Raw genomic sequence first — 25680 nt, forward strand, 5'->3', positions numbered from 1 at the left:
GAAATGTCAAAGTTTTTTTGATCACTCAAATACTACCTTCTCAGCTTTTGTTATATCCATATACCATTGATGTAATTATTTAGTTAATACTTTTATTTAAATCAACCTTTTTTTTTTTTTTAATGAGGAAGATTGGCCCTGAGTTAACATCTGTTGCTAATCCTTCTCTTTTTGCTTGAGGAAGATTGTCACTGAGCTAACATCTGTATCAATCCTCCTCTATTGTTTTTGTATGTGGGGCACTGCCACAGCATGGCTTGATGAGCAGCATATAGGTCCATGCCCAGGATTCAAACCCACAAATCCTAGGCCACCAAAGCAGAGCATGTGAACTTAACCACTACATCACAGCCCAAATCAACTCACTTCTTTAAATCTAATATTTTCTTAGATGATATTGTCTGTGAAATCATAGGTTTTATATGCTATTTTAAATAAACATTATAATAAATATATAATTATTAAAATAAAAAAAGTTGCCACATGCCACCCAAAATCATCTCCATACTCCACTTTGGGAAACAGTCACTTAAGTCATCCCTTGTATAAAACATTCGTCCTACAGACAAGGACCAGGAAACAGAGGTCTAGAGATGGAATGCGATTAGCACAACAACATCAAGTGGCAGGAGGTAGACTGGAATTTAGGTCTCCTGAATCCTACACTAGTTTCTTTCCACTTTGTTCCATCTTATACTCCAGATTACAAATTACATTAGGAAAAGTCAGTCTTCTCTAAATGTTTCCACCCCATAGATACCACTACAACAATGTAAGGACTAATACAAACTTGAAAATTTTCTGGGAATAAAATCCCTCCTGGTAATCCTAGACTTCTGAGTTCCTACTTAAGGGGAAAAAAGGTTTTAAACAGTTCAGATTGGAACATTATTCAAGAAGAATACGAAGTCCTTAGTTCTAGTGATGGCTTAAAAAGGAATGCAGAATCTCTAAATTTCAATTTTCTGATGATGGATAAATGGACACTTAAAATGTTATCAGTAAAATAAATCCTGTACTTTTAAAAATCAACTAAGGTAAAATAACTACAAAAAAATTAAATTCGTTTCAATGAGAAACACCCAGGCCAGAAGATTTCATATAACTTCATTGCATTGAATGCTGGACATTTAATCTATCAATAAGTTACATCTTTCTGTAGTAACTTGAAAACATTGGTAAGAGAATATCACACAGTTTTGCAAGTAGCACATGTACCAAAGAGGAATGAGATGCCAACAAGGAGGGTGAAGGACAAGGAACAGGTGCTAGCTTCTGAGGGAAATCAGGCATTTTGAGGCAGAGTCTGGTCTTGTTTTCACAGGTGTGTTTCCAATACCTAGCACAGTATTCAGTGTGTAGTAACTACTAAATAAATATGCTGAGCGAAAGAATGAATGTAGAACAAATATTCAGGATTCAAAGTATATTCTTTAGATACCTAATAAAGAATCTTATTCTAAATACTGTATGAGAATATATTCATGTTTTAAGAATATATAACTCTCTTTTCTAAGTAATTACAATGCCAATGACATTTAATTCCAATTATCTTAGTTTACTTTTAAATCAAGAGCAAATTACTATGAAAAAAAATGTCATACCAAAGAAAGAGCTGCTTGAGTCTGTTGTAGCAGTGGTTCCGGGAGGGAAGAGAGGTGGATACATTCAGGAATTTTAATAGTGCCTCCATCCAAATCGGCTATGATTACATCTAACTGAAGGGGATACAAAAATTAAGGTTAGGAAGAATGATTAATGTATCAGTGAGGGCTCTGTTTATAATTACAATGTTGAACAGTCTTTTGTCAGTTTAAATGACACCTATATGATTTGATTACAATTGTAAATACATATAAGTACCAACAGAACTTACCTCTTTTCTGGCATTTCAAAGTAAAGCAAAAGTAGAATTACAATTAATTAATAAAGTGTATTTGTTGTTAAGAAATTAATTTGGCCTTCACTAACTCAATATGAGAAGAATCAGGCACAGAAGAGACTCTTGGTTGTCCCTGGTTATAGAACGCTCGGTTCATGGCTTCTCAACTACCAAACATCTTCCCACTTCCTTTGAAATTAGGTGTGGCATGTGACTAGTTTCTGCCGTGGAACATTAAAAGTGATGTGTACATTTCCAAGCATTCAAAATAGAGGGGATGCAAGGCTCTCCTACACTCTCTTTCCTCTTCCCATGGCTGAAACCATGAACTGGCAGCAACCCAACCTTGGACATTCAGATGATGACAATGCCTGAGGGGATGCCGGTGGAGAAACAAGAAGGAAAGAGGCTTGGACCTTGAATGAGTTCATGGAGCAGACAGGCATGGCATAGTGGGACCCTTCTATGGACTATGGATGAGTGTTAAATAAAATTTCATTTTGTTTGAGCCTTTGCATTTTGGGAGCTTTATTATAGTAATTTAGCCATACCCTAAATAACACGGTAATCATTACAAGAGTTAACAAGCAAAGCAATTAGTATACATCAAAATGGTACTACTTACGCACTTAAGAAAGAAACTTATTTTTAGCATTTACAACAGTCTATTTTAAAATAACATACATAAAAATGTAAGAGAGAAATTAGCCTAGATTGCTGAAGTTTATGTTGATGATAGGATTAAAATTAATTTTAATTTATTCATTACAAAATTAACAAATTTACTGTCAGCAACACTTGGTTTATGCTACCTCCAGAGGCTGTTTATATTTAGTGGGGAAAAATTACCTACAAACTAGATGGGTATTCTTCTAGATAGTACTAACTAGGTTTTACCAAATATGTTTATTGATTTACACATTTTTATATGGTGATATCAAAGTTAAATAGAAACTAGATATCAAAATTTAAGGTTAGGAAGAACGATTAATATATAAATGAGGGTTCCATTCATAATTACAACGTTGAATAGTCTTTTGTCAGTTCAAATGATACTTATATGATTTGATTACAATTGTAAACACATACAAATACCAACACAGCTGACCTCTTTTCTTGCGTTTAAAAGTAAAGAAAAGTAGAATTACAAAATTTTAAGGAGCTGTGAATCAGAGGCGTCAATAGCCCAGCCTTCCAGTAAATTTTCTTAAACTCCCTGAGAAGCGTCATGCAATCTGCTTCTTGGACTCTGCTTACAGTGCTTGAGAGTGAACTCTTCCCACAGGAAACCCATCCATCATCACTGGGCAGCACTAACAGTTGAAAACTCTTATTTTGAGCAGAGATTTGTTTCTATATCCATTGATTCTGTTTCAGCCTTTCAGGGCTACAAAAAAACGATTCTTACCCTCTCCTACGATGACCACTTACATATTTATCTTTAGCTATTAAATAGTATTAGGTTATTACCTAAGAAAATTTCCTTAGGGATATAGTTTCTAAACTCCTGACAGCCCTCGATGTCCTTCTGTGAAGCACATTATTTGGTTACAGTCCCTCGTAAAGTGCAGTGCAGAGAACTGAATACATTATTCCAGAACGGCCTTGAATGTAGAGTATTACTTTCCTTCCTTGGTATTTCTCTTCATATGGCAATAAGACTACAATAATTTGGTGGGGCTCACACTGAATTTGTATTCCACTAAAACTCTTCAGACTTTGCAAATGTTTTTCAGTTCTCAGTCATTCAGCATTAAGACAGGCCTCATTTCAAAATATTAATAAATTAAAGCACTCATAAAAGTAAAAATAGAATACTAATTAATGAATTATTTTATCTTCCTTTCTCATTTACAGGATGAAGGATACAGAAAGATAAACTTAATATGCCAAAAGGCGGCATTTAAAAATATTAATGAATTCATTTTGTAAATCTCTCTTACTTGCTATAATAAAAAATTAATATATTTAGATTTTTCTATGATGCTTTTCTTCTAACCAATCTTTTCTATTAGGAATGCAACAGATCTGAAAATAGTAATTAACTGAAATATTACAGGACTCAAAGAAATATGATAAACTGCTGGCCTCAATGACTGGCAATCTGAAGATGAATACTTACAAGTTCATGGACATCGGTTTTAAAGATAGAATGTACTCCAATAATGAAAGGTGTTGGGGAACTCAGAACTTCCAGTAGCTGAGCCGGGAGAATGGGAATATAAGGATAACTGGAAATATAAAAATATATGTGAGATATATTTGGTTTTCCACAATATAAACATTTTTATTTCATTGTTATGCTGTATGAATTTTAGATTACCTAAGTACAGAAATTATCAGCAATATTCTTATGGTTGTTAATATTAAATTTTTGAAAGAAAAGATTAAACGAAAATTCTCACATGAAAGATATAACCAGATATAACAGGATATAGAGTAAATGGAACCCAGGGCAATTTCCTTATCCCTTATCCCTCCGAGGCATGGAGTCTCTCTAGGTTTTTTAATCTTGCTCAACCGAAAGCATATTTCCTTACATAGAAATTTGACAGATGGTAACACTGACTCATTGATGGGCCCTCCCCCTCAATATTGGGGATGATTTGTCTCCATAAAACCACCATTCAAATTCCATTTCTCTATACTTGATTTTTGCATTCAATAAGAATGGCAAAATACAAAAATTAAGGCCTAGAACACTCTGTTCTCTAGGGGTTAAGACAAGAACATAGGTTAAAAAAAAACTTTCTTTAAATAAAATCTGGAGACAGTCTAAATTTTTTTCTAGTTTGTATGAACTTAAGTTTCCTAGATGTTATGATTATCAAATTGATAAAACAGCATATTAGAACAAAATATTCTACTTACAGCACTATCAGGCATCACTGTTTAGATTGGTTTTTTACTTTTTATTATGGAAAATTTTTAACATACTCCTCCCCAAAAAACAGAGAGAAGAAAAAGAAAATGAAGCCCCGAGTAACCAATATGGCTTTCACAATTACCAATGCATAATCACATATTTATTTCTGCCCACTTTTGTTCTCTTCCCTACAGTATTATTTGAAGCAAATCCCAGATATCATATCACTTATACATAAATACTTTAGAAGGTATCTAAAAAAGATAAGGGCTCTTTTTTTAAGAGACTCGTAAGACCACTATAACCTCTAAAAATTAATAATTCCTTAATATCACATAATCAGCACTAAAACTTTTTATTACCAACTGTATTCAAAGAGAATTAAATGCTGCTGACAAGACTACTCAAATTAATTATTTTTTCACTAAATTAATCAACACTCAGTAATGGACAACTTGGAAAAGTTCCAACTTCTAGGCTAGATTTTGATCAGAATCATGGCTCTTGTAATGCATGACTTTGTAAAATGCGCCCTTGTGGTTCAAGACTATGGTGCAAATGACATTTCAGCTGACTGTCAATAAGTAATGTATAATTTGGGAATAAATAAAAGTACCAAGTAAGAAACCTCACCTATATTTAAGAGGAAACATTAAAGATTCCAGGGCTCTACAAGCATCACTGAGTCTCTGGAAACTTGCAGAATGGAAGAGAACCTTATTTTCTGTGAGGACTGCACAAAAGAGGCTGAGAACATTTTGAATTCCTGAAAACACAAGAGCAATGCTTACCAAATGCATTTAATTTTATACATGTTGCCAACAAACATAGACTTAGAATAATATGAATGGAATGATATGAATGAAAAAGCCAATACTTTTGAAATCTCTGAAGAAAAATATTTAGTTAAACTATAAATTCCATATAACCTATGAGTATTTGTTTTCCTAAACTTTCAGTTTTGCGTGTCTTTACTCTTCAAATGAGCATAACACTAACTGAACACATTAGTTGTTTGGAAATACACTATCACCTCCTTTTCAATATCATCTCCAAGGTCTGTACTTAAATTCCTATTTTAGACGCTGGCATTGCTCTAATAACGTTTTTCCTCTTTAAAGTCCATTTGTCTGATGTTAATATAACCACATCAGCTTTGTCGCTGAAATTTTCCAGGTATATCTCTTTTCCACCTTTTTACTTCAACCTTTCTCTACTTCTTGTAAACAGCATACAGTTGACATTTAAAAAAAATCCAATCTGAAAATCTTTGTCTTTTAACTAGATCATTTAATCAACTTACACTTATTGTAATTATTTCTGTATATACATATATACAGTATCTTATTTTGTACTTTTTATTTGTTCTGCCTCTTTTTTTTTTCTTTACGATTTCTATTATCCTGCCTCTTCTTTTATCCCCTCTGCTAGTGTGGAATTTACATGCTCTATTTCGATTTTTTTACTGGCAACTATAGAAAATACAGCATGCATACTTATCAAATTAAAGTACTTATTTAACTTTTATTCGATTTTTTTACTGGCAACTATAGAAAATACAGCATGCAAACTTATCAAATTAAAGTTAAATAAGTACATCATTGCTTATTTTCTCATTTTTATCACTGAATCATCTTTTTTTTTTTTTTTTGCTGAGGAAGATTCACCTTGAGCTGACATCTGTTGCCAATCTTCCTGTATTTTGTTTGTGACACCATCAAAGCATGGCCACTGATAGACGAATGGTGTAGGTTTGCACCCAGGGAACCGAACGCAGGCCGCCGAAAAGAGCACACTGAACTTAACCACTAGGCCACTGGGGCTGGACCTGAATCATCTTTCTTTATGCTTTATTCATTGTTCCACATTAATTACATGAGCGGTTCTAAGAGGGAACTTTATAGCAATTCAGGCCTACCTCAACAAAGAAGAAAAATCCCAAATAGACAATCTAAAAGCGCATCTAAAGGCACTGGAAAAAGAACAACAAACAAAGCCCCAAATCAGCCAAAGGAAGAAAATAATAAAAATTAGAGCAGAAATAAACGAAATAAAGACTAACAAAAAATAGAAAAAATTAATGAAACCAAGAGCTGGTTCTTTGAGAAGATAAACAAAATTGACAAACCCTTAGCTAGACTCACCAACAAAAAAGAGAGAAGGCTCAAATAAACAAAATCAGAAATGAAAGAGGAGAGATTACAACGGATACCTCAGAAATACAAAAGATAATAAGAGAATACTATGAAAAGCTATACGCCAACAAAATGGCTAATCTAGAAGAAATGGATAAATTCTAAGAAACACACAACCTTCCAAAACTGGACCAAGAAGAAGTAGAAAATTTTAATAGACCGATCACCAGTAAGGAGATCAAAACAGCAATCAAAAACCTCCCAAAAAATAAGAGTCCAGGACCAGATGGCTTCCCTGGTGAATTCTACCAAACATTCAAAGAAGACTTGATACCTATCCTTCTCAAACTCTTCCAAAAAATTGAAGAGGAGGGGAGCTTCCTAACTTATTCTACTAAGCCAACATTATCCTGATACCGAAACCAGACAAGGACAACACAAAAAAAGAAAATTACAGGCCAATATCACTGATGAACATCGATGCAAAAATCCTCAACAAAATACCAGCAAATGGAATACAGCAACATTAAAAAGATCATACATCATGATCAAGTGGGTTTCATTCCAGGGATGCAGGGATGGTTCAACATCTGCAAATCTATCAACGTGATACACCACATTAACAAAATGAAGCATAAAAATCACATGATCATCTCAATAGATGCAGAAAAAGCATTTGACAAGATACAGCATCGATTTATGATAAAAACTCTAAATAAAATGGGTATAGAAGGAAAATACCTCAACATAATAAAGGCCATATATGACAAACCCACAGCAAATATCATTCTCAATGAAGAAAAACTGAAAGCTATCCCTCTAAGAACAGGAACTGGACAAGGATGCCCACTGTCACCACTCTTATTTAACATAGTTTTGGAAGTCCTAGCCAGAGTAATCAAGCAAGAAAAAGAAATAAAAGGGATCCACAGTGGAAAAGAAGAAGTGAAACTGTCATTCTTTGCAGATGACATGATTTTATATCTAGAAAACTCTAAAGAATCCACTAAAGAACTTTTAGAAACAATAAAGGAATACGGTCAAGGCACAGGATACAAAATCAACGTACAAAAATCAGTTGTGTATCTATACACTAACAACGAAGTAGCAGAAAGAGAAATTAAGAATACAATCCCATTTACAATTGCAACAAAAAGAATAAAATACCTAGGAATAAACTTAACCAAAGAGGTGAAAGATCTGTACACCGAAAACTATAAAACATTGTTGAAAGAAATCGAGGAAGACACAAAGAAATGGAAAGATATTCCATGCTCTTGGATTGGAAGAATTAACATTGTTAAAATGCTCATACTTCCTAAAGCAATGTACAGATTCAATGCAATCCCTATCAAAGTTCCAACAACATTTTTCACAGAAATAGAACAAAGAATCCCCAAATTTATATGAGACAACAAAAGACCCCGAATAGCCAAAGGATTCCTGAGAAAAAAGAACAAAGCTGGAGGTATCACACTCCCTGATTTCAAAATATACTACAAAGCTGTAGCAACCAAAACAGCATGGTACTGGTACAAAAACAGACATAGATCAATGGAACAGAATTGAGAGCCCAGAAATAAACCCACACATTTACGGACAGCTAACATTTGACAAGGGAGCCAAGAGCATATGATGGAGAAAGGAGAGTCTCTTCAATAAATGGTGTTGGGAAAACTGGACAGCCACATGCAAAAGAATGAAAGTAAACCATTCCCTTACACCATGAACAAAAATCAACTCAAAATGGATTAAAGACTTGGATGTAAGACCGGAAACCATGAAACTTCTAGAAGAAAACATAGGCAGTACGCTCTTTGACATCAGTCTTAGCAGCGTATTTTCAAGTCTCATGTCTGACCGGGCAAGGGAAACAAAAGAAAAAATGAACAAATGGGACTACATCAACTAAAAAGCTTCTGCACAGCAAAGGAAACCATCAACAAAATGAAAAGACAACCTAACAATTAGGAGAAGATATTTGCAAACCATATATCAGATAAGGGGTTAATATCCAAAATATACAAAGAACTCATACAGCTCAACAAGAAAAAACCAACAACCCAATTAAAAAATGGGCAAAAGATCTGAACAGACATTTCTCCAAAGAAGATATACGGATGGCCAACAGGCATATGAAAAGATGCTCAACATCATTAGCTATCAGGGAAATGCAAATCAAAACTACAATGAGGTATCACCTCACTCCCTCAGAATGGCTACAACTAACAAGACAGGAAACAACAAGTGTTGGAGAGGATGTGGAGAGATGGGAACCCTTGTACACTGCTGGTGGGAGTGCAAACTTGTGCAGCCACTATGGAGAGCAGTATGGAGTATCCTCAGAAAATTAAGAATAGATCTACCATATGATCCAGCTATCCCACTGCTGGGTGTTTATCTAAAGAACTTGATAATGCAAAGGCATAAAGATACCTGCACCCCTATGTTCACTGAAGCATTATACACAATAGCCAAGACTTGGAAGCAACCTAGGTGCCCATCAGGGGACGAATGGATAAAGAAGATGTGGTATTTATACACAATGGACTACTACTCAGCCATAAGAAATGATAAAATCCGGCCATTTGTGACAACATGGATGAACCTTGAGGGTATTATGCTGAGTGAAATAAGTCAGAGGGAAAAAGTCAAATACGGTATGATCTCACTCACAAGTAGAAGATAAAAACAATGACAAACAAACACATAGCAACGGAAAATGGATTGGTGGTTGCCATGGGGGAAGGGCGGGGGAGGGCAAAAGGGTGATTAGGTTCACATGTGAGGGGATGGACTATAATTAGTTTTTGTGTGGTGAACATGATGTAATCTACACAGAATCTGAAATATATTATGATGTACATCCAAAAGCTATATAAAGTTATAATCCAATGTTACTGCAATTAAAAACAAAAAGCTCACTAATTACACGGACCCACTAAATCAAGAGTCCCCATTAGTTTTCTCAAGATAAAATACTTCCTGTATCTCCCTTTACCATAGCTTGTCCCTTCTCATGACACATGCAAATTCCTTCTCCGCCCGTTACTAATTGCTATCCTCTTTTATCATTTTCAACTTATCCCATGTAATACACCCGAACTTTTGGTTCAGGTTTTCAACCTTCTCTCATTTGGACTAATGTAAGAGTTTCATAACTTATTTCCCATATCTAGTCTTTACTCACTTCAAATCTATCCTGCAGGCAGTTTCTAGCATGATGGATATAAAATATAAATCTGATTATGTCACTTTCATGCCTCAAACCCTTCAGTATCTTCTCATTCTTTTTGGAACTGATTTTCATATGCATTCTGTTCCACAGAAGTAACTTAGTAAGAAAAGCTTTTCTTCAACTTGTTTTATATATTAATCTCTCTGAGCTTCAGCTGGTAAAATGAGGATAATATTAAAATCTATCTTATAGGGTTGCTATAAAAAAGAAATGAGATAATTCATGGAGTTCTCAGCACAGTACCATGGTAAATAATCCAGATGTGTTAGTGATATTATGATTATTATTGTAATTATTATATTTGCTACCATTAATTTCCTCTGAAGTTAGGTTCTGATGCTAAAAATGTTTGGAAACACCTAACCTACAAGATTAAGTCTGAGCTCTGTGCCAAAATGACTTCATAGTCTTACTCCCATCTTTCTAATCCAGTTGCCACCTTCCACACCTGTGTGATCAATACTGAACTAATCTAGCTCTCAGACCACTTCTTTCAGTTTAACAAGTCTGCTTCTTGTGCTCATGTTTTTCTGCCTGATGTCCCCTTCTATAATGTGAGTTCCTCAAAGATAACTCTGGGCCTTATACACTGTGGTATCCCTCCCATCCAGCACAGCACCCGCTACATAGTAGGTGCTCAAGAATGTTTCACTGAACTGACAAGCTCTCTGAAGACTGACAAGATGTACTAATAAAAGACATTAAAATTTTCATTGAAAGATGTCACAGAACATCTTTATAAATTCAGATAGGGAAAGCATAAAATACACAAATCATAAAGGAAAAGATTGATAAATTCAATTATTTTAAATTAAAAATTTCTCCATCAAAAATTAAGTAAAGCCAAGTCTCAGACTGAGAGAAGTTACCTAGAAAGCATATAAATGTAAAAGGATATGTCCAAAATATGCTTTTAAAAATTCCCACTAAAATCAATATGAAAAATGTAACATAAGAGAATAACATGAACTTACAATTTACAGAAGAGGAAACCAAAATGGCTGATAAGCATATGAAAAGATGCTACAATACCTCTAATAATCAGAAAAAAATCAATCTATTAAATTCATGAGACATGATTTTAAACCTATCACAACAGCCAAAATTGAAGACTGACAATTCTAAGTTTTTATGGGGATGCAGAGGAAAAGAAACTATCATACATACTGCTGTGAGGAATATAAATAAAGTTAAGATACACATACCCTACAACCTAGTTATTAGGGTAATTCTAGTAATCCCATTATTAGTTATTTATCATAGAAACTCTCTCACGTGTACCCAAGAAGATAAGTATAAAAAGGTATGCTGATTGTAGCGATATTGAAATAAGGAATAAAGTGAATACATCCTGAATGTGAGAATGAATGAATAAATTGTGGTAAAATCATAGTATGAAATTATTATACTTTCTCTGAAGATGGCAAATGTTGACTGAAACCAAAAATTAAAACAAAATTTATTATTCAAAATTTATAAAACTAAATAATTATTAAAAAATTTAAACAAGTTTCAAATGATATGGATATTTTGGGTAAGTTTTTAGTATTTATACTTGTGAATTTGCTATTGATGAAAACTTCACTAAGACTTTTGGGATACCTGTAGAGCAGTGAAAATAAGAGAGCTAATGCTACATATATCAACATGAATAACTCTCCCAAATATAATGTTAAATGAGGAAAATAAGGTGTATAGTGATTATATAGAATGACAGCATCTATGTATTGTTCAAAATCATACAAAACACTACTGTATATTGTTTAGTTAAAGTATAAAGACATGTCTAGGACTAACAAACACCAAATGCAGATAGCGTTTATCTCTGGGGAGAGATGGCATATGGAGGAAGTTTCAACTTTATTTATGACACTGTACTTATTAAACTGGATCAAGGATACACGGATCTTTTAAACATTTCTTTGGAAATAATTTAAAACTTACAGAAAAGTTGCAAGAATAAGAACAGTGCACAGAGCATCCATCTAGCCTTTACCATGACTCACCTATTGTTAAAATTTTGCTCCATTTGCTTTAACATTTGTACTTATGTGCTAGTGCACACTCTCTGACTCTCTCTACATATACACACTTTTTATGAGCCATCTGAGCATATACATCGTTACAGCTACTCCTAAATACTTCAATGTGTTTTTCCTAAGAATAAAGATAATATCCTACATAACCACAGTATGGTTATCACCTTCAGCAAATTTAACATTGTTACAATATTTAAAATCTAATTTCATATCTGTATTCCAGTTTTGTCCATTGACTCAATAATATTCTTCAGAACTTTTTCCCCATAGTCAGGATTCGTTTTAGGATCAGATATTCCATTTAGTTCTTATGTGTCTTTAGTCTCATTCAAAATGGAGCATTTGCACAACCTTTAAAGAAATTTTTTTTAGTGAAGTAAAATTCCCATACCATAAAATTAACTTTTTTTTTTTTTTTTGCTGAGGAACATTAGCCCTGAGCTAACATCTGTGCCAATCTTCCTTTATTTTATATGTGGGTTGCTACCACAGCATGGCTGACAAATCTGGTGTAGGTCTGCACCCAGGATCCAAACCTGTGAACCCAGGCCACCAAAGCAGAGCGCACCAAACTTAACCATCAGACCATGGAGCTGACAGCTGAAATTAACCATTTTTAAGAGAAAATTTATTGATTTGCTTATGTTAAACCATCTTTGCATCCCAGGAATAAATCCCACTTGATCATAGTGTATGATCCTTTTAATGTATTGTTGAGTTTGGCTTGCTAATATTTTGTTAAGGATTTTGCATCTATGTTCATCAGAATATTGGCCTGTAGCTTCTTTATCTTGTAGTGTCTGTGTCTAGCTTTGGTATCAGGGTAATGAGGACTTGTAAAATGTGTTTGGAAGTGTTCCCTCCTCTTCTATTTTGTGGATGAGTTTGAGGTGGATAGGTATTCATTCTTTTTTAAATGTTGGGTAGAATTCATCAATGAAGCCATGTGGTCCTGGACTTTTTTTGGGGGGATACTTTTGATTACTGATTCAATCTCCTTTCTAGTGTAGTAATTGTTCTGTTCAGATTTTCTATTTCTTCATGATTCATTCTTTTGCATGTTTATAGGAATTTTTCCATTCTTCTAGGTTATCTAATTTGCTGGTGTGTAATTGTTCACAGTAGCCTCTTATGATCCTTAGTAATTCTGTGGTATCAGTTGTACTGTCTCCTCTTTCATACCTGATTTTGAGTTTTCTCTCTTTTTATCTTAGATTAGTTAAAAGCTTGACAATTTTATCTTTTAAAAAAAAACCAGCTTGATTTCACTGAGCTTTCTCTATTACCTTTTTGCTCTCTATTTCATTTATTTCTGCTCGGATCTTTGCTATTTCCTTCCTTTTACAAACTCTGAGCTTACTTTGTTCTTCTTTTTCCCTCTTAGATCTGCTTTTGCTCCATCCCATAAGTTTTGGTATGTTGTGTTCCTATTTCCATTTGTCTCATGATAGTTTTTATTTCCTTTTTGATTTCTTCATTGATTCACTGGTTGTTCAGGAGCATGTTGTTTAATCTCCACATATTTGTGAATTTTCAAGTTTTCTTCTTGTTATTAATTTCTAGTTTCATACTTTTGTGGTTGGAAAAGAAGCTTGATATGATTTCAATCTTCTTAAATTTATTAAGACTTGTTTTGTGGCCTAATATATGATCTATCTTGGAACATCATCCACACAAACTTGAGAAGAATGTGTATTCTGCTGCTGTAGGATGGAAAGTTCTGTATATGTCTGTTAGGTCCATCTGGTCTAACGTGTTGTTTTAGTCCAATTTTTGTTATTGATTTTCTGTTTAGATGATCTACCCATTGTTGAATGTGGGGTATTGAAGTCTTCTACTATTGCTGTATTGTTGTCTCTTTTTCCCTTCAGATCTGTTAATACTTGCTTTACATATTTAGGTGCTCCAATGAAGGGTGCATAAATATTTACAATTATTACATCCTCTTGATGAGTTGACTACTTTATCATTATATAATGACCTTACTGGTCTCTTACTACAATTTTTGGTTTAAAGTCTATTATGTTTGATATCACTAAAGTTACCTGTGCTTTCTTTCAGTTTCCATTTGCATGAAATGTATTTTTACATAACTGCCACATTCAGTCCTGAAAGCTGAGAGGAGTCTCTTCTTCTTTTGGGTTCTAGTGAGTACCTAGATATATGCTAATTCAGAAGCTGGACCCTCAGGCAGCTACTCGTAAACTATGAAGTCAAATCCCTTTTAGGGAAATACCAGGAGATGGACATTTTTGTCTGCTCCCTCTGCACTTGGCCCCAAAGGGATAGTCGCAGTGAGTGTTCATATGTTCATTAAGATCTGTTTCTTTCTTTGCTATAGTCCTGTGGGACTCGTGAATGCAAGCCCTGTTGACTTTAAGAGCTACATGTTTTGGGACCCTATCTCTCGGGTGGGAGCCTTAAAAGTTGGGGTGTAAGATGTGTGGTCTAAACCCTTCGCTCTTCAGGGAGAAGCTGGGAGTCAGAGGTTCCCTCTCCAATTTATGGCACTGTGCTGGGAGTGCAGTTTACGGGAAGAGTGTATCTCAGTCTTTCCTATCCATTTCAATGTGGGTATTCCTTCAGGGCTGAATGTGTAGGAGCCGCTCAACTAGCTTCTGGATTTCTCTCAGAAGGAATTGCTCCGTGGGTAGCTGTACACTTGGTGCATCTGTGGGAGGAGTGAAATTCAGGAGCCTCTTAGTTGCAGGACTCCTGGTCCAGAGTCTGATCTAGCCCTTTTATGACTCTCATGTCCAGGATTTCCCTGTTACATTTCTGGCTGGTCTGTCACTAGCCCCAAATAGGACTGTAACTCAGACAAGCAGTTAAGTTTTTTTCCCTTTCATTTCCTACTGGGTTCAATACTATTTTTACTGACAATGATGCTGTAGGTTTAAGCCTTCCAACCCATTTGGCAGCAAAGCCGCCAGCTTTATGGCCAGCCCTGCTCTGGTAAAACTCTCATTCTCACTGATAGAACTGAGGTGTGGGGGAGATGGGAGCAAACCCAGGTAAGAAGGCTGCAAATTCTTACTGTTCATACCCAAAATTCTGGGTTTGTTGTTTGCTTTTGGTCAATTTCCAGAGTCCTGTAATAGTTGTATTCAACAATTTTTGTCTAGTTTTATATTGGTTCTTTGGGGAAAGGATTTGCTGAACTCTTCAGACTGCCATAACCAGAAGTACTCTCTCTGGTGATGTCAATTCTTTTCACCTAAACTTTCGTTCAATGCTGTCTAATTTCTCCAAGTATACTTCATATTTTTCCTTACAATTAATAAGCAATCTGTGGTCAGACACTTTGGTCATGCAAATATCTTGTTCCTCACCAAATCTCTGCCTAGATTTTGTATCTATTGATAATCACTGCCTGAATCAGTCTTTACTATGATGATTATAAAGTGATTTTCCCAAAACACCACTTCCTCCATATTCACCAGTCAGCAATCAACATTCTGTAATATGCAGAGCCCTCATTTATCCCCCACTAACCCGCTTATTTATACATCCATTATCAGTATGGACTCATGGTTTCATATTTTTTATTCCAACATTCTATAAGTCACTACACTGCCCTTAATTACTTCTGTGCTAAACAAGTCCCAGATTTAAATAGTGAGTACCCCTTTAAGCTGGTTCCTGTGTCCTTCTGACATGAAGCCTTTTTGGGTGTTTTTTTAGTTCTCTCTTACTTTCTGGCTTAACAAAATAATCCAATCTTATATTCTACCTATCCTGTCCCTACCCTAAAGTCAACCATTTTTCCAAGAAGTCTTGGTTCCTTTTTGTGAGGAATGGTATTAAAGACCAGGTTTGGGATAGTAGAGTAAATGTTAGATCATTTCTACTAGAGTATCTTTGCTTCTGGGCCACTCCTACAGATAGAGCTAAGAAATATATGCATGTACATACATTTATACACACACATACATGAACACATCTACATGCATATAGGCAGACAGAGACATACATATGTATATACACACATATAGTTGAGAAATCCTGAGTCCACTCCATTACTTTCAATTCCATTTCATTCCCACAGGGTCTCCCACCAACTCCAACACATATTTGTATGCCCTTCTTTGCAGTGAGAACCCTAGATCCTAAAAACATAAACATATTTATTCATGTGCTAAATCTTATATTACATATAAAATAGTTGCAGAACTTTTTCAGCCATTCTAACTCAAAAACCACATCAGCTAAAAAGGAATTCACAATTTGCTTGCAATTCTCTCCTCAAACCTGTCCAAAACTGGGGTTCTATAGTCAAATACTGTGTTCATAAGTTACTTAGTTTTTCCTCTTCCATGTGCTTACATTATTCATTTGAAAGACAGTGGAGTTTATTTATTTCTGTATGCTTTCAGTTTTGAGATTTTTTTTCATTTCTTCCCATCATGATTGATATACTATTTTCTGAAGACATAAGACCTAAACATACCTCTAGAAGACAAAACTATATAAGAGAGTCTACTCAGAGAAATGTCTCTCCTTTCCTAAATTAACAATATTGTGCCAATATCAATTTGGCCAGTTGTTATAATGTACTATGATTATATAAGATACTGTAGTTGGGGGAAGGTGGGTGATGTATACTTGAGGATTCTCTGCACCAATTTAGAAACTTCCTGTGAGTCAAAGTATTTAAAAATAAAAATTTATATTAAAAAAGTCTGTGGCTGCATTAGTTTCCAATGGCTGCTGTACCAAATTACCACAAACTTGATGGCTTAAAACATCACAAATATATTATCTTAAAGTTCTGGAGATCAGAAATCCTACTCCTGGGTTTTCCAGCTTCCAGCAACTGCCTACATCCCTAGCTCATGGTCCCCTTCCATCCTCAAAGCTGGAAAAGGCCCGTGGATCTTTCTCACTTAATTTGAGGTCAGGGTACATTACTCTGACACTGACTCGTTTGCCTCCCTCTTCTATCTTTTAAGCACACTTGTGATTACACTGGGCCCACCTAAAGGAACAGACCCTCGAGTTGGATTTTGAAGGATAAGCAGAAGTTAGTTAAGGAGAAAAGAGCAACAAGGTTTTCAAAGCTGGTGGAAGACTCACATGCAAAGAAATAGAGGACTGAGGGAGGAAAAGGCGCTAAGAGACCTACAAGTAGCTCTGCCAAGGGCAAGGCTATGAAAAATTTGTACACCATGAGAAGGAGACCAGGCTTTTTTCCCGAAGACTCTAGGGAAGAACTTTTCCCTCTCCACTCCTGTCTGAACTCTCTGCAATCCTCTACAGAAAAGATCATTCATTCTGATCATCCATTGAAAATAAAATTCATAGTCAGTACGATTTAGCATCAGATAAATTGTGAAGAAAGAAGGCATGCAGTTGTAAGGGACTCCTTCCTACTTACATTAGTAAAAACAATCAGCTTATGACATCAAGGGGGGAAATATTACACTATACTTACTAAAACAGAATTTATGTCTCATACATTAGAAATAAGTTAGGGACAATTTTCTAATGCTTGAAGGGTAAGTTTTTCATTATCCAGAAAATTATATAGTGTTATACAGAATAATTTACCCATGTCTAACTGAAGTATTACTTAAATTTTATATTCTTAAAAATATTACATGCTTTCTTAAGTTTTAGATAATTAACAATCTCAAATATTTTAAGAAATTACATTAATGTTTTTATTCCTAACGAGCAATGATTGTTGCTGTGTTCACAGCTACATAGTTATTTAGAAATTCAATTTCTCTAAACTACAAGTCATAATCAGTTTTCTACATAACCTTGAATTGTTTCCTAGTCTTCGGTAGCCAACATCTATCCAAAACTGCACGACAACAGGAGAGAAGACAATATGAAAACAAACATTCCAGTGATAATTACCACTGATTTCACTACAATGGTACATACACATCCTGTTGATTATTCAAATAGTAAAACATTCTGAAAAATTACTTCCTGATCTTAACTTTTCTTTATGGGTTAAAGTTCTAAAATTTAGAGCATGAAACATTAACAAATGTATTTGTTTCCTGTTTTGAAAAAACAACACCAAAAACTTTTCTCCAGAATCCTCTCCTCTGAATAATAATGCTATGTTGCACAAATAGAATGTTACGTCTTAACTTTCAACTGGTCTAATTGAGGAAGGCTGGTTTCAAGACAAGATATATTTCAGAAAGCTTAAGCAATTTATTATAGTTCTTTCTGGTCAATTCACAGTGGAGAAAACAATACAATAATGGTCATGGCTTAATACAAGTCATGGAAAAGGAGATTTCTCATTCATTCGATCAATATTTGTTGAGTATCTACTATCCTCCAGGCACTGGGAATACAGCAATGAAGAAAAACAAAATCCCTACCTTCATGGATTAACTAAAGCTTTATATAGTTTATACAATTCAGTTTTATAACTCAGAGAGGCAATGTGTCATATTTGTATTATTTTCAAATATGTTAGAAATGAAAATACTCTAAGTAAAAAATAGTGAAGAAATGTAACTGAATTGGGCGACTGTACGTGGGTATATTTTAGTGGTTATGAACATGGATGGGCTTATTCCCTTGAGTGTGACATGACTTAAATATATTTCACATGCTTGTAAGTAGAGTTCAGCAATATGGTAATCTTTAAGTATAAGAAATCCATGAACAAATATATATGACCTCAAAGAATTCAAATCTAAAATTGCGTATATACCAAGTAATTCATAGAAGACCAACTCAACCAAAACTATGTAAAAAAGTACAGCACATTTTCTTCTTTAACACTGTAATTGGTTCTCTAGATCTAAGGTAATCACATCAGATTATTCCAACCCCAAATGGCCCAGGTTCCTAGTCTGTGCCTGTTCTGATCAGCGACCAGGTTTTTAAATCTACTCTAATGTCTACATTTAAGAAGCAGGAAGTAAATGGGGCCTTCGCAGTAGAGTAGCAAACCAAGTGGAAGGATAATATAGAGTGAGTGACTGGAGAACTAAAGCAGGAACAAGCAGGAGGGAACTGCCTTAGCAGAAAGAACTCTTAATGAACACGTCTTCCTTTCTTCTCCCCTCTTCTCCCTTCCTCCACTATTAAACTTTTACCAAGTTGCTGAGATACATAAGAAACTGCTAAACTCTACGGATGGATATAAAGAAACCTCAGGCAGGCTCATAGGAGCTCACAGTTCAGTGAAGATGGTAGGTTGGTAAATAAATAATTAAAACACAACAGAATAGAGACATGTACAAAGTGCTACCGAGCACAAAAAAGACGGTAAGTTATCCTGCTACTGTTTCTAAGTTTCATACTTACATGTTGGAGTAGCAATATTTTATAAGAATATTAATCTCTAAAATGCTGAAAGAGAAAAATGAAATTTTAGATGAGAGAACTCTGTGACAACGAAAGATAACACTTAATGGCTTCGTGTCTCAGAGCATTTGCCTTCATTAAAGGATAACAATACAAAGATAGAGATATCTGTTGAATAGTAGCATTTAAGAACCATAAAAGGAAAATGGAGAAGACAGTTTTGAACAAGGATTATTCTGAACTGTCCTCAAATTATATCACATAGCAACCACATACTTCATTTATGTGTAATTCTAGAAAGCGTAGTACACTCGTCAACAAGCACTCAATCGACAATGACTGTCCGTCTTTGGTATTTTAACAATGGTTTCCTTTACGAAACTAGCATAAATATTTAATCTCTAATTTTGAAAACAAAAGCAATCAATTTCCTGATAACATTCTGACTACTTCTACAACCCTCTGCTCAAGCGTCATCAAACATCTTACTTTCATGGCTTTATACTCTTGCTTATGTTTTTCCTTCTGCATGGAATATCCTTCTTCCTCTTTTCTACCTAGTAAGAGTTAGCTGTTGGTACCTCTATTATTGCACTAAATATACTGTACTACAATTTTTAAAAGATTATCTGTTTCTCCACTGAGCTGAAAGTATATCTGGGATAAGGGTTGTGATATTTTCATCTTTATATCCCTAATGACTTAGCACAGGACCTGGCACATGGTAAGTGCTTTGTAAACATTTGATGACAAAAAGATACTCCTGCAGGTAGGCATTATAGGGACTTTATTCTTTGTGCTATTTATTACAAAAAATTAAATCGGAACAGTCTTCTCTAGAGATCCTTAGGCCTCTGGAGTAGAGTACACATGCTAAGCAGTTTCTTCAGAAAAGCAGTCCAGAACAGACTAGTAAGTGAGAAGATTTAATTTGTTTCAAAGCCCCAAGAAAAATAGCTGATATTCAAACTGTCAAAAAATGATTAATCACAGATATAGTAAAACACTAAATTTCCTATTTCCTCCTTTTTCTCCTGGAGTACATTATGTCATTCAGAGTAATGGTCTGAACTCTTGTGCACTAATTCTCCAACTATATTTTTAACAACATATATTGAGAAACAAAATGGCTACTTCATTTTTTCCCATTCTAATAGAGAATAAGACTAAAAACAAGTAATAATGCTACTAAAAAAAGCTGGGAAAACAGTGAAAATAGAAACATGATCCAAGGCACTAAATTTTGATCATTTAAGGAAAAAGAACAAAAATAATCCCAAAATTAATGCATTAATTATGTGGTTCATAAATTTACTAATCAACATATACTTCTTAAAGGTGTTACCTTTAAAGAGAACACTTTTGTACAACCTAAGCCCACATTCTTTCCTCTGGCATCTTTTCATCTTTCTATTTCAGGAAGATATATTATTTTTGATACTCTAATAAGAGTTAATATCACTTCAAGAATAATTATGTAGCATTATAGATAGAAGCTTTTCTAGGGGAAGACAAAACCAAAAGTTTTCCATTAAAATATTCAAAAACAGAAACAACTTTCTGAATAGCAAGTAACGACTACAACCAACATTTTAAGGATGTTTTTGTACAAAGTAAAAATAACGTTTGTAAGATAAACTGAAGAAAAAACTCTAGCTATTTAAACAATTTTTAAAAAAAATCTATGTTTAGTATTAGAGATAATCAACACAGAAATAATGACCTAATAATAGTTAATGAAAAACTGGCTAAAGTTAAATATGGATAAGCAAAAAGAAAGTATGCATATAAAAAAGTTCATACCAAGACTGAATCATGACGAAATAGAAATTTTGAACAGAGAAATAATGAGTAAGGAGATTGAAATTATAATCAAAAACACCCCAACAAAGAAAAGTCCAGAACAAGATGGTTTCACTGGTGAATTCTACCAAACATTTAAAGTAGAATTAATATCAATCCTTCTCAAACTCTCCCAAAAAACTCAAGAGGACGGAACACTCCCCAACTAATTTTACAAGGCCAGCATTACTCTGATAGAAAAAAGGCAGATAAGGACACTATAAGAAAAGAAAACTATAGATTAACATCTTTGATAAATACAGATGTGAAAATTACCACTAAAATACCAGCAAAATGAATTCAACAGTACATTAAAAAGAGTGATTTTATGATTAAAAAGAATCATACACAATCATCACATGGGATTTATCCCAGGGATGCAAGGATGGTTCAACATACACAAATCAATCAATGGGATACACTACCTTAATAGAATGGAAGATTAAAAAATCATACTATCATCTCAACAGATGCAGAATAAGCATTTGACAAAATTCAACATCCTCTCAGGATAAAAACTCTCAACAAATTGAGTGCAGAAGTAACGTACCTCAGCATAATAAATGCCATATATAATAAGCCCACAGCTATCATCTTACTCAATAGTGAAAGGCTGAAAGATTTCCCACTAAAATCAGGAACAAGACAAGGGTGTCTACTCTCACCATGCCTACTCAACATAATACTGGAAGTCCTAGCCAGAGCAAGGGGCAAGGAAAAAAAAAAAAGCAACCAAGTCGGAAAGGAAGAAGTAATATCGTCTGTCTGCAGATGATACGATTTTCTATATAGAATATCCTAAAGACTCCACCAAAAAGCTATTAGAACTAATAAAATAATTCAGTAAAATTGTAGGATACGAAATCAACATAAAACAATCCATTTTTTTCTATATACTAACAATGCTCTATCTGAAAAAGAAAGAAATCTCATTTACAAGAGCATCAAAAATAATAAAATAATTAGGAATAAATTTAACCAAGAAGGTGAAAGACCTGTTCATTGAAAACTACAAGACTCTGATGAAAGAAACTGAAGAAGACACAAATAAATGGAAAGATACCTCATGTTCATGGATCAGAAGAAGTAATATTGTTAAAATGTCCATACTACCCAAAACCATCTATGGATTCAATGCAATCTCTATCAAAATTATAATGACCTTTTTCACAGAAATAGAAAAAACTATCATAAAATACTTCAAATAGCCAAAGCAATCCTGAGAAAGAAGAAAAAAGCTAGAGGCATCACACTTCCTGATTTCAAACTATATTACAAAGCTATAGTAATCAAAACAGTACGTTACTGACACAAAAACAGACATACAGTCAATGGGACAGAATTGGGAGTGTAGAAATAAACTTATACATATACGGTCAACTACTGTTTGACAAAGGAGCCAAGAATATGCAATGGAGAAAAGATGATCTCTTCAATAAACGGTGCTGGGAAAATGGGATATTCACATGCAAAAGAATGAAATTGGACCCCTATCTCAGATCACTCACAAAAAATAACTTGAAATGGACTAACTATATAAATTTGAGAACCAAAACTATAAATCTACTAGAAGAAAAGACAAGGAAAAAGCTCCTTGACATTGATTTTTGGCAATGAGTTTTTGGATATGACACCAAAAGCACGAGCAGCAAAAGCAAAAATAAACAAGTGGGACTATATCACACTAAAAACTTTCTGTACAATCAAAGAAATAACCAGCAAAATGAAAAGGCAACCTATGGAATAGGAGAAAATATATGCAAACCATGTATTGGATAAGGGATTAATAAACATAACATATAAGAAACTCATACAACTCAACAGCAGAAAAACAACCCAATTAAAAATACAGCAAGGGACTTAAAGAGACATTTTTCCAAAGAAGACATACAAATGCCAAGAACACACAAAAAAGCAGCTCACATCACTAATTACCAGGAAAATGGAAATCAAAATCACAATGAGATACCATCTTATACTTGTTAGAATGATTATTATCAAAAAGACAAGAGATAACAAGTGCTGGCAAGATGTGAAAAAAGGGAACTGTTGTGCACTTTTGGTGGGAATACAAAATGGTACAGCCAGTACGGAAAACAGTATGGGAGTTCCTCAAAAAATGAAAAATAGAACTACCATTTGATTCAGCAATCCTACTTCTGGGTATATATCCCAAGGAAATGAAATCACTATCTAGAAGAGGTATCTACATGCCCGTGTTCATTGTAGCATTATTCATAAAAGCTAAGACATGGAAACAACCTAAGTGTCCATCAACAGATGAATGGATAAAGAAGATGTGATACATATATATATATCTCACACACACAGACACACACACACACAGACACACACACACAAAATGGAATGTTATTCAACCATCAAAAATAAAGAAAAAAGAAGGAAATCTTGCCTTTTGTGACAACATGGATACACCGTGAAGGCATTATGCTAAGTGAAACAAGTCAGACAGAGAAAGACAAATACTCTAGGTTCTCACATATACGTGGAATCTAAAAAAGCTGAACTCACAGAAACAGGGTGGTTGCCAGGGGTTAAGGGGTGTGGGAAACGGGGAGATGTTGGTCAAAGGGTAGAAATTCCAGGTGTAAAATAAATAAATTCTGGGGATCTAATGTACAGCATGGTGACTATAACTAACAATACTGTATTATATACTTAAAAGTTACTGAGAGCAGATTTTAAATGTTCACAGTGCACACACATACACAAATGATCATGATGTGAGGGGATGGAGGTGTTAATAAGCTTACTGTGCTAATCACTTCACAATACATAAATGCATCAAATCATCACTCTGTAAACCTTAAACTTACATATGTCATATGTCAGTAACTTCTCAATAAAGCTCATCAAAACACAGATGACTCAAGACTAAAGTTGTTTAACCATGGAAACAGAGTGATGACAGCTGAAGGACTAAGATCATTTTAGTTTGTGACTTTAAAAATCTTTAATAAATAGTATACTATAAAAACTGAGGAATAAGAATTCTAAAACTAGTGTGTTTGCAGTTAAAATCCAAATTATAGGTGAAGAGATACGACAAAGGACGTCACGAGAATTTCACGAAATTATTTGGGTCAAGGAGGGACACCTGAGTTAAACAGCTATGGATTAGATTAAAAAATCAGAGTAGCTATAAAAACCAGTTCCTGTGAGTACAATCTTATTAACACAAAAAAAACCACTGCAGTTTTCCACACTTAAAAGACAAATTGTCAGGTAAACAAAAATAGTTCACATAGGCTGCAACAAGAACCAAACAAACAAAAAAGATGGCAAGGAAGAGATGAAGGTGATGAACAGAAACTTACGGGGAATGAGATGGGAGATGGCAAAAGTCTGCATAATAATTTCAGGCAAAAACAGAGACCTCTCAAACTGTGAAAAACAAATTCATTATCATAACAATCCTTGGAGAGAAGAACCAAGGAAATGCTATCATTACATTTAGACTTATCACAGGAAAACTAGTCAAGGCTACAAAAAAATCTTATAGTTTTATCTGCTTCCTGTCTATGCTTTGTAAAATCCACCACCAGCATCCCACTCCTAACCCAGGTAGTGAACTCTGATAATAGTCTAATATTGGCCTTCAACAACAGTCCAACCAAAATGACTGGTGATAAGAGCATGCCTTTAGACAGAATTATCAGCACCACATTCTCTGGAAACTGCAACTCTGCATACAGTGCGGTTTTAGAGTCAACGTTCTTTCTCCTTTCCTTCCTTATCTTTTCCTTATTCTTTCTCTGAAACAGTAAATTTTGAATATGTAAGCAAAAGATAATTAAGCTCAAAATACTAGAGAATATTGATCTTCAAATGACTAATCATCATGTGTTTTGGCACACTTCATTCATACACAGAACATTTCCTAAAGAGACATGATTGTCCTTTTCTTCATGGCTAGTGTGTTCATTCATTTAGTCAACAAACATTGATGCCTTCTGCGCCCAAGGCACTCTGTCAGATATAGAGGACACAGAATAAGACAAGGCAGTTCTTGAAGCTCACAGTCTAGTAAGGGAAAACTCCCTGTTAATAGGGGAAAAGCACAGAGCAGAATTTCCATACCATCCCTGAAGACATCTGAGAATCAATATAGCAGCTCCATACTGCCTACCTCTAGACTCTTCATTATCTGAGAAGGAGAAAATCTCTAATTTGTTCAAGGATTGCACTTTTTCAAATAATAAAAGTTAGGTATGCATATAAAAAGCTGGATAGCTCTACAAGTTTTTAAAAATATTTTTTTCTTGTAAGATAAAACACAAATATAGAAAATCATATAAATCAAATGTTTGGCTTAATGAATTATCTTACAAATATCACTTACATTGAGAAAGAGAACTTTGCCAGCAACCCTA

At 34.4% G+C, this 25680-nt stretch overlaps 1 protein-coding gene across 4 annotated transcripts in view; it reads right to left on the reverse strand.

Moving 5' to 3' along the window:
* SBF2 (SET binding factor 2) overlaps positions 1 to 25680 on the reverse strand; it is a 463684-nt gene that overhangs the window by 197546 nt on the left and 240458 nt on the right. For all 4 annotated transcript variants that reach the window (XM_070491087.1, XM_044753304.2, XM_044753303.2 and 1 more), the window contains 3 exons: positions 5382 to 5514; positions 4005 to 4113; positions 1605 to 1718 (listed from right to left, as the gene is read on the reverse strand). In XM_070491087.1, coding sequence (XP_070347188.1) covers positions 1605 to 1718; positions 4005 to 4113; positions 5382 to 5514 — 356 coding nt within the window. The remainder of the gene's footprint in view (positions 1 to 1604; positions 1719 to 4004; positions 4114 to 5381; positions 5515 to 25680) is intronic.

The sequence above is a fragment of the Equus asinus genome, chromosome 20, assembly GCF_041296235.1.
Source record: "Equus asinus isolate D_3611 breed Donkey chromosome 20, EquAss-T2T_v2, whole genome shotgun sequence".
NCBI classification, from domain to species: Eukaryota; Metazoa; Chordata; class Mammalia; order Perissodactyla; family Equidae; genus Equus; species Equus asinus.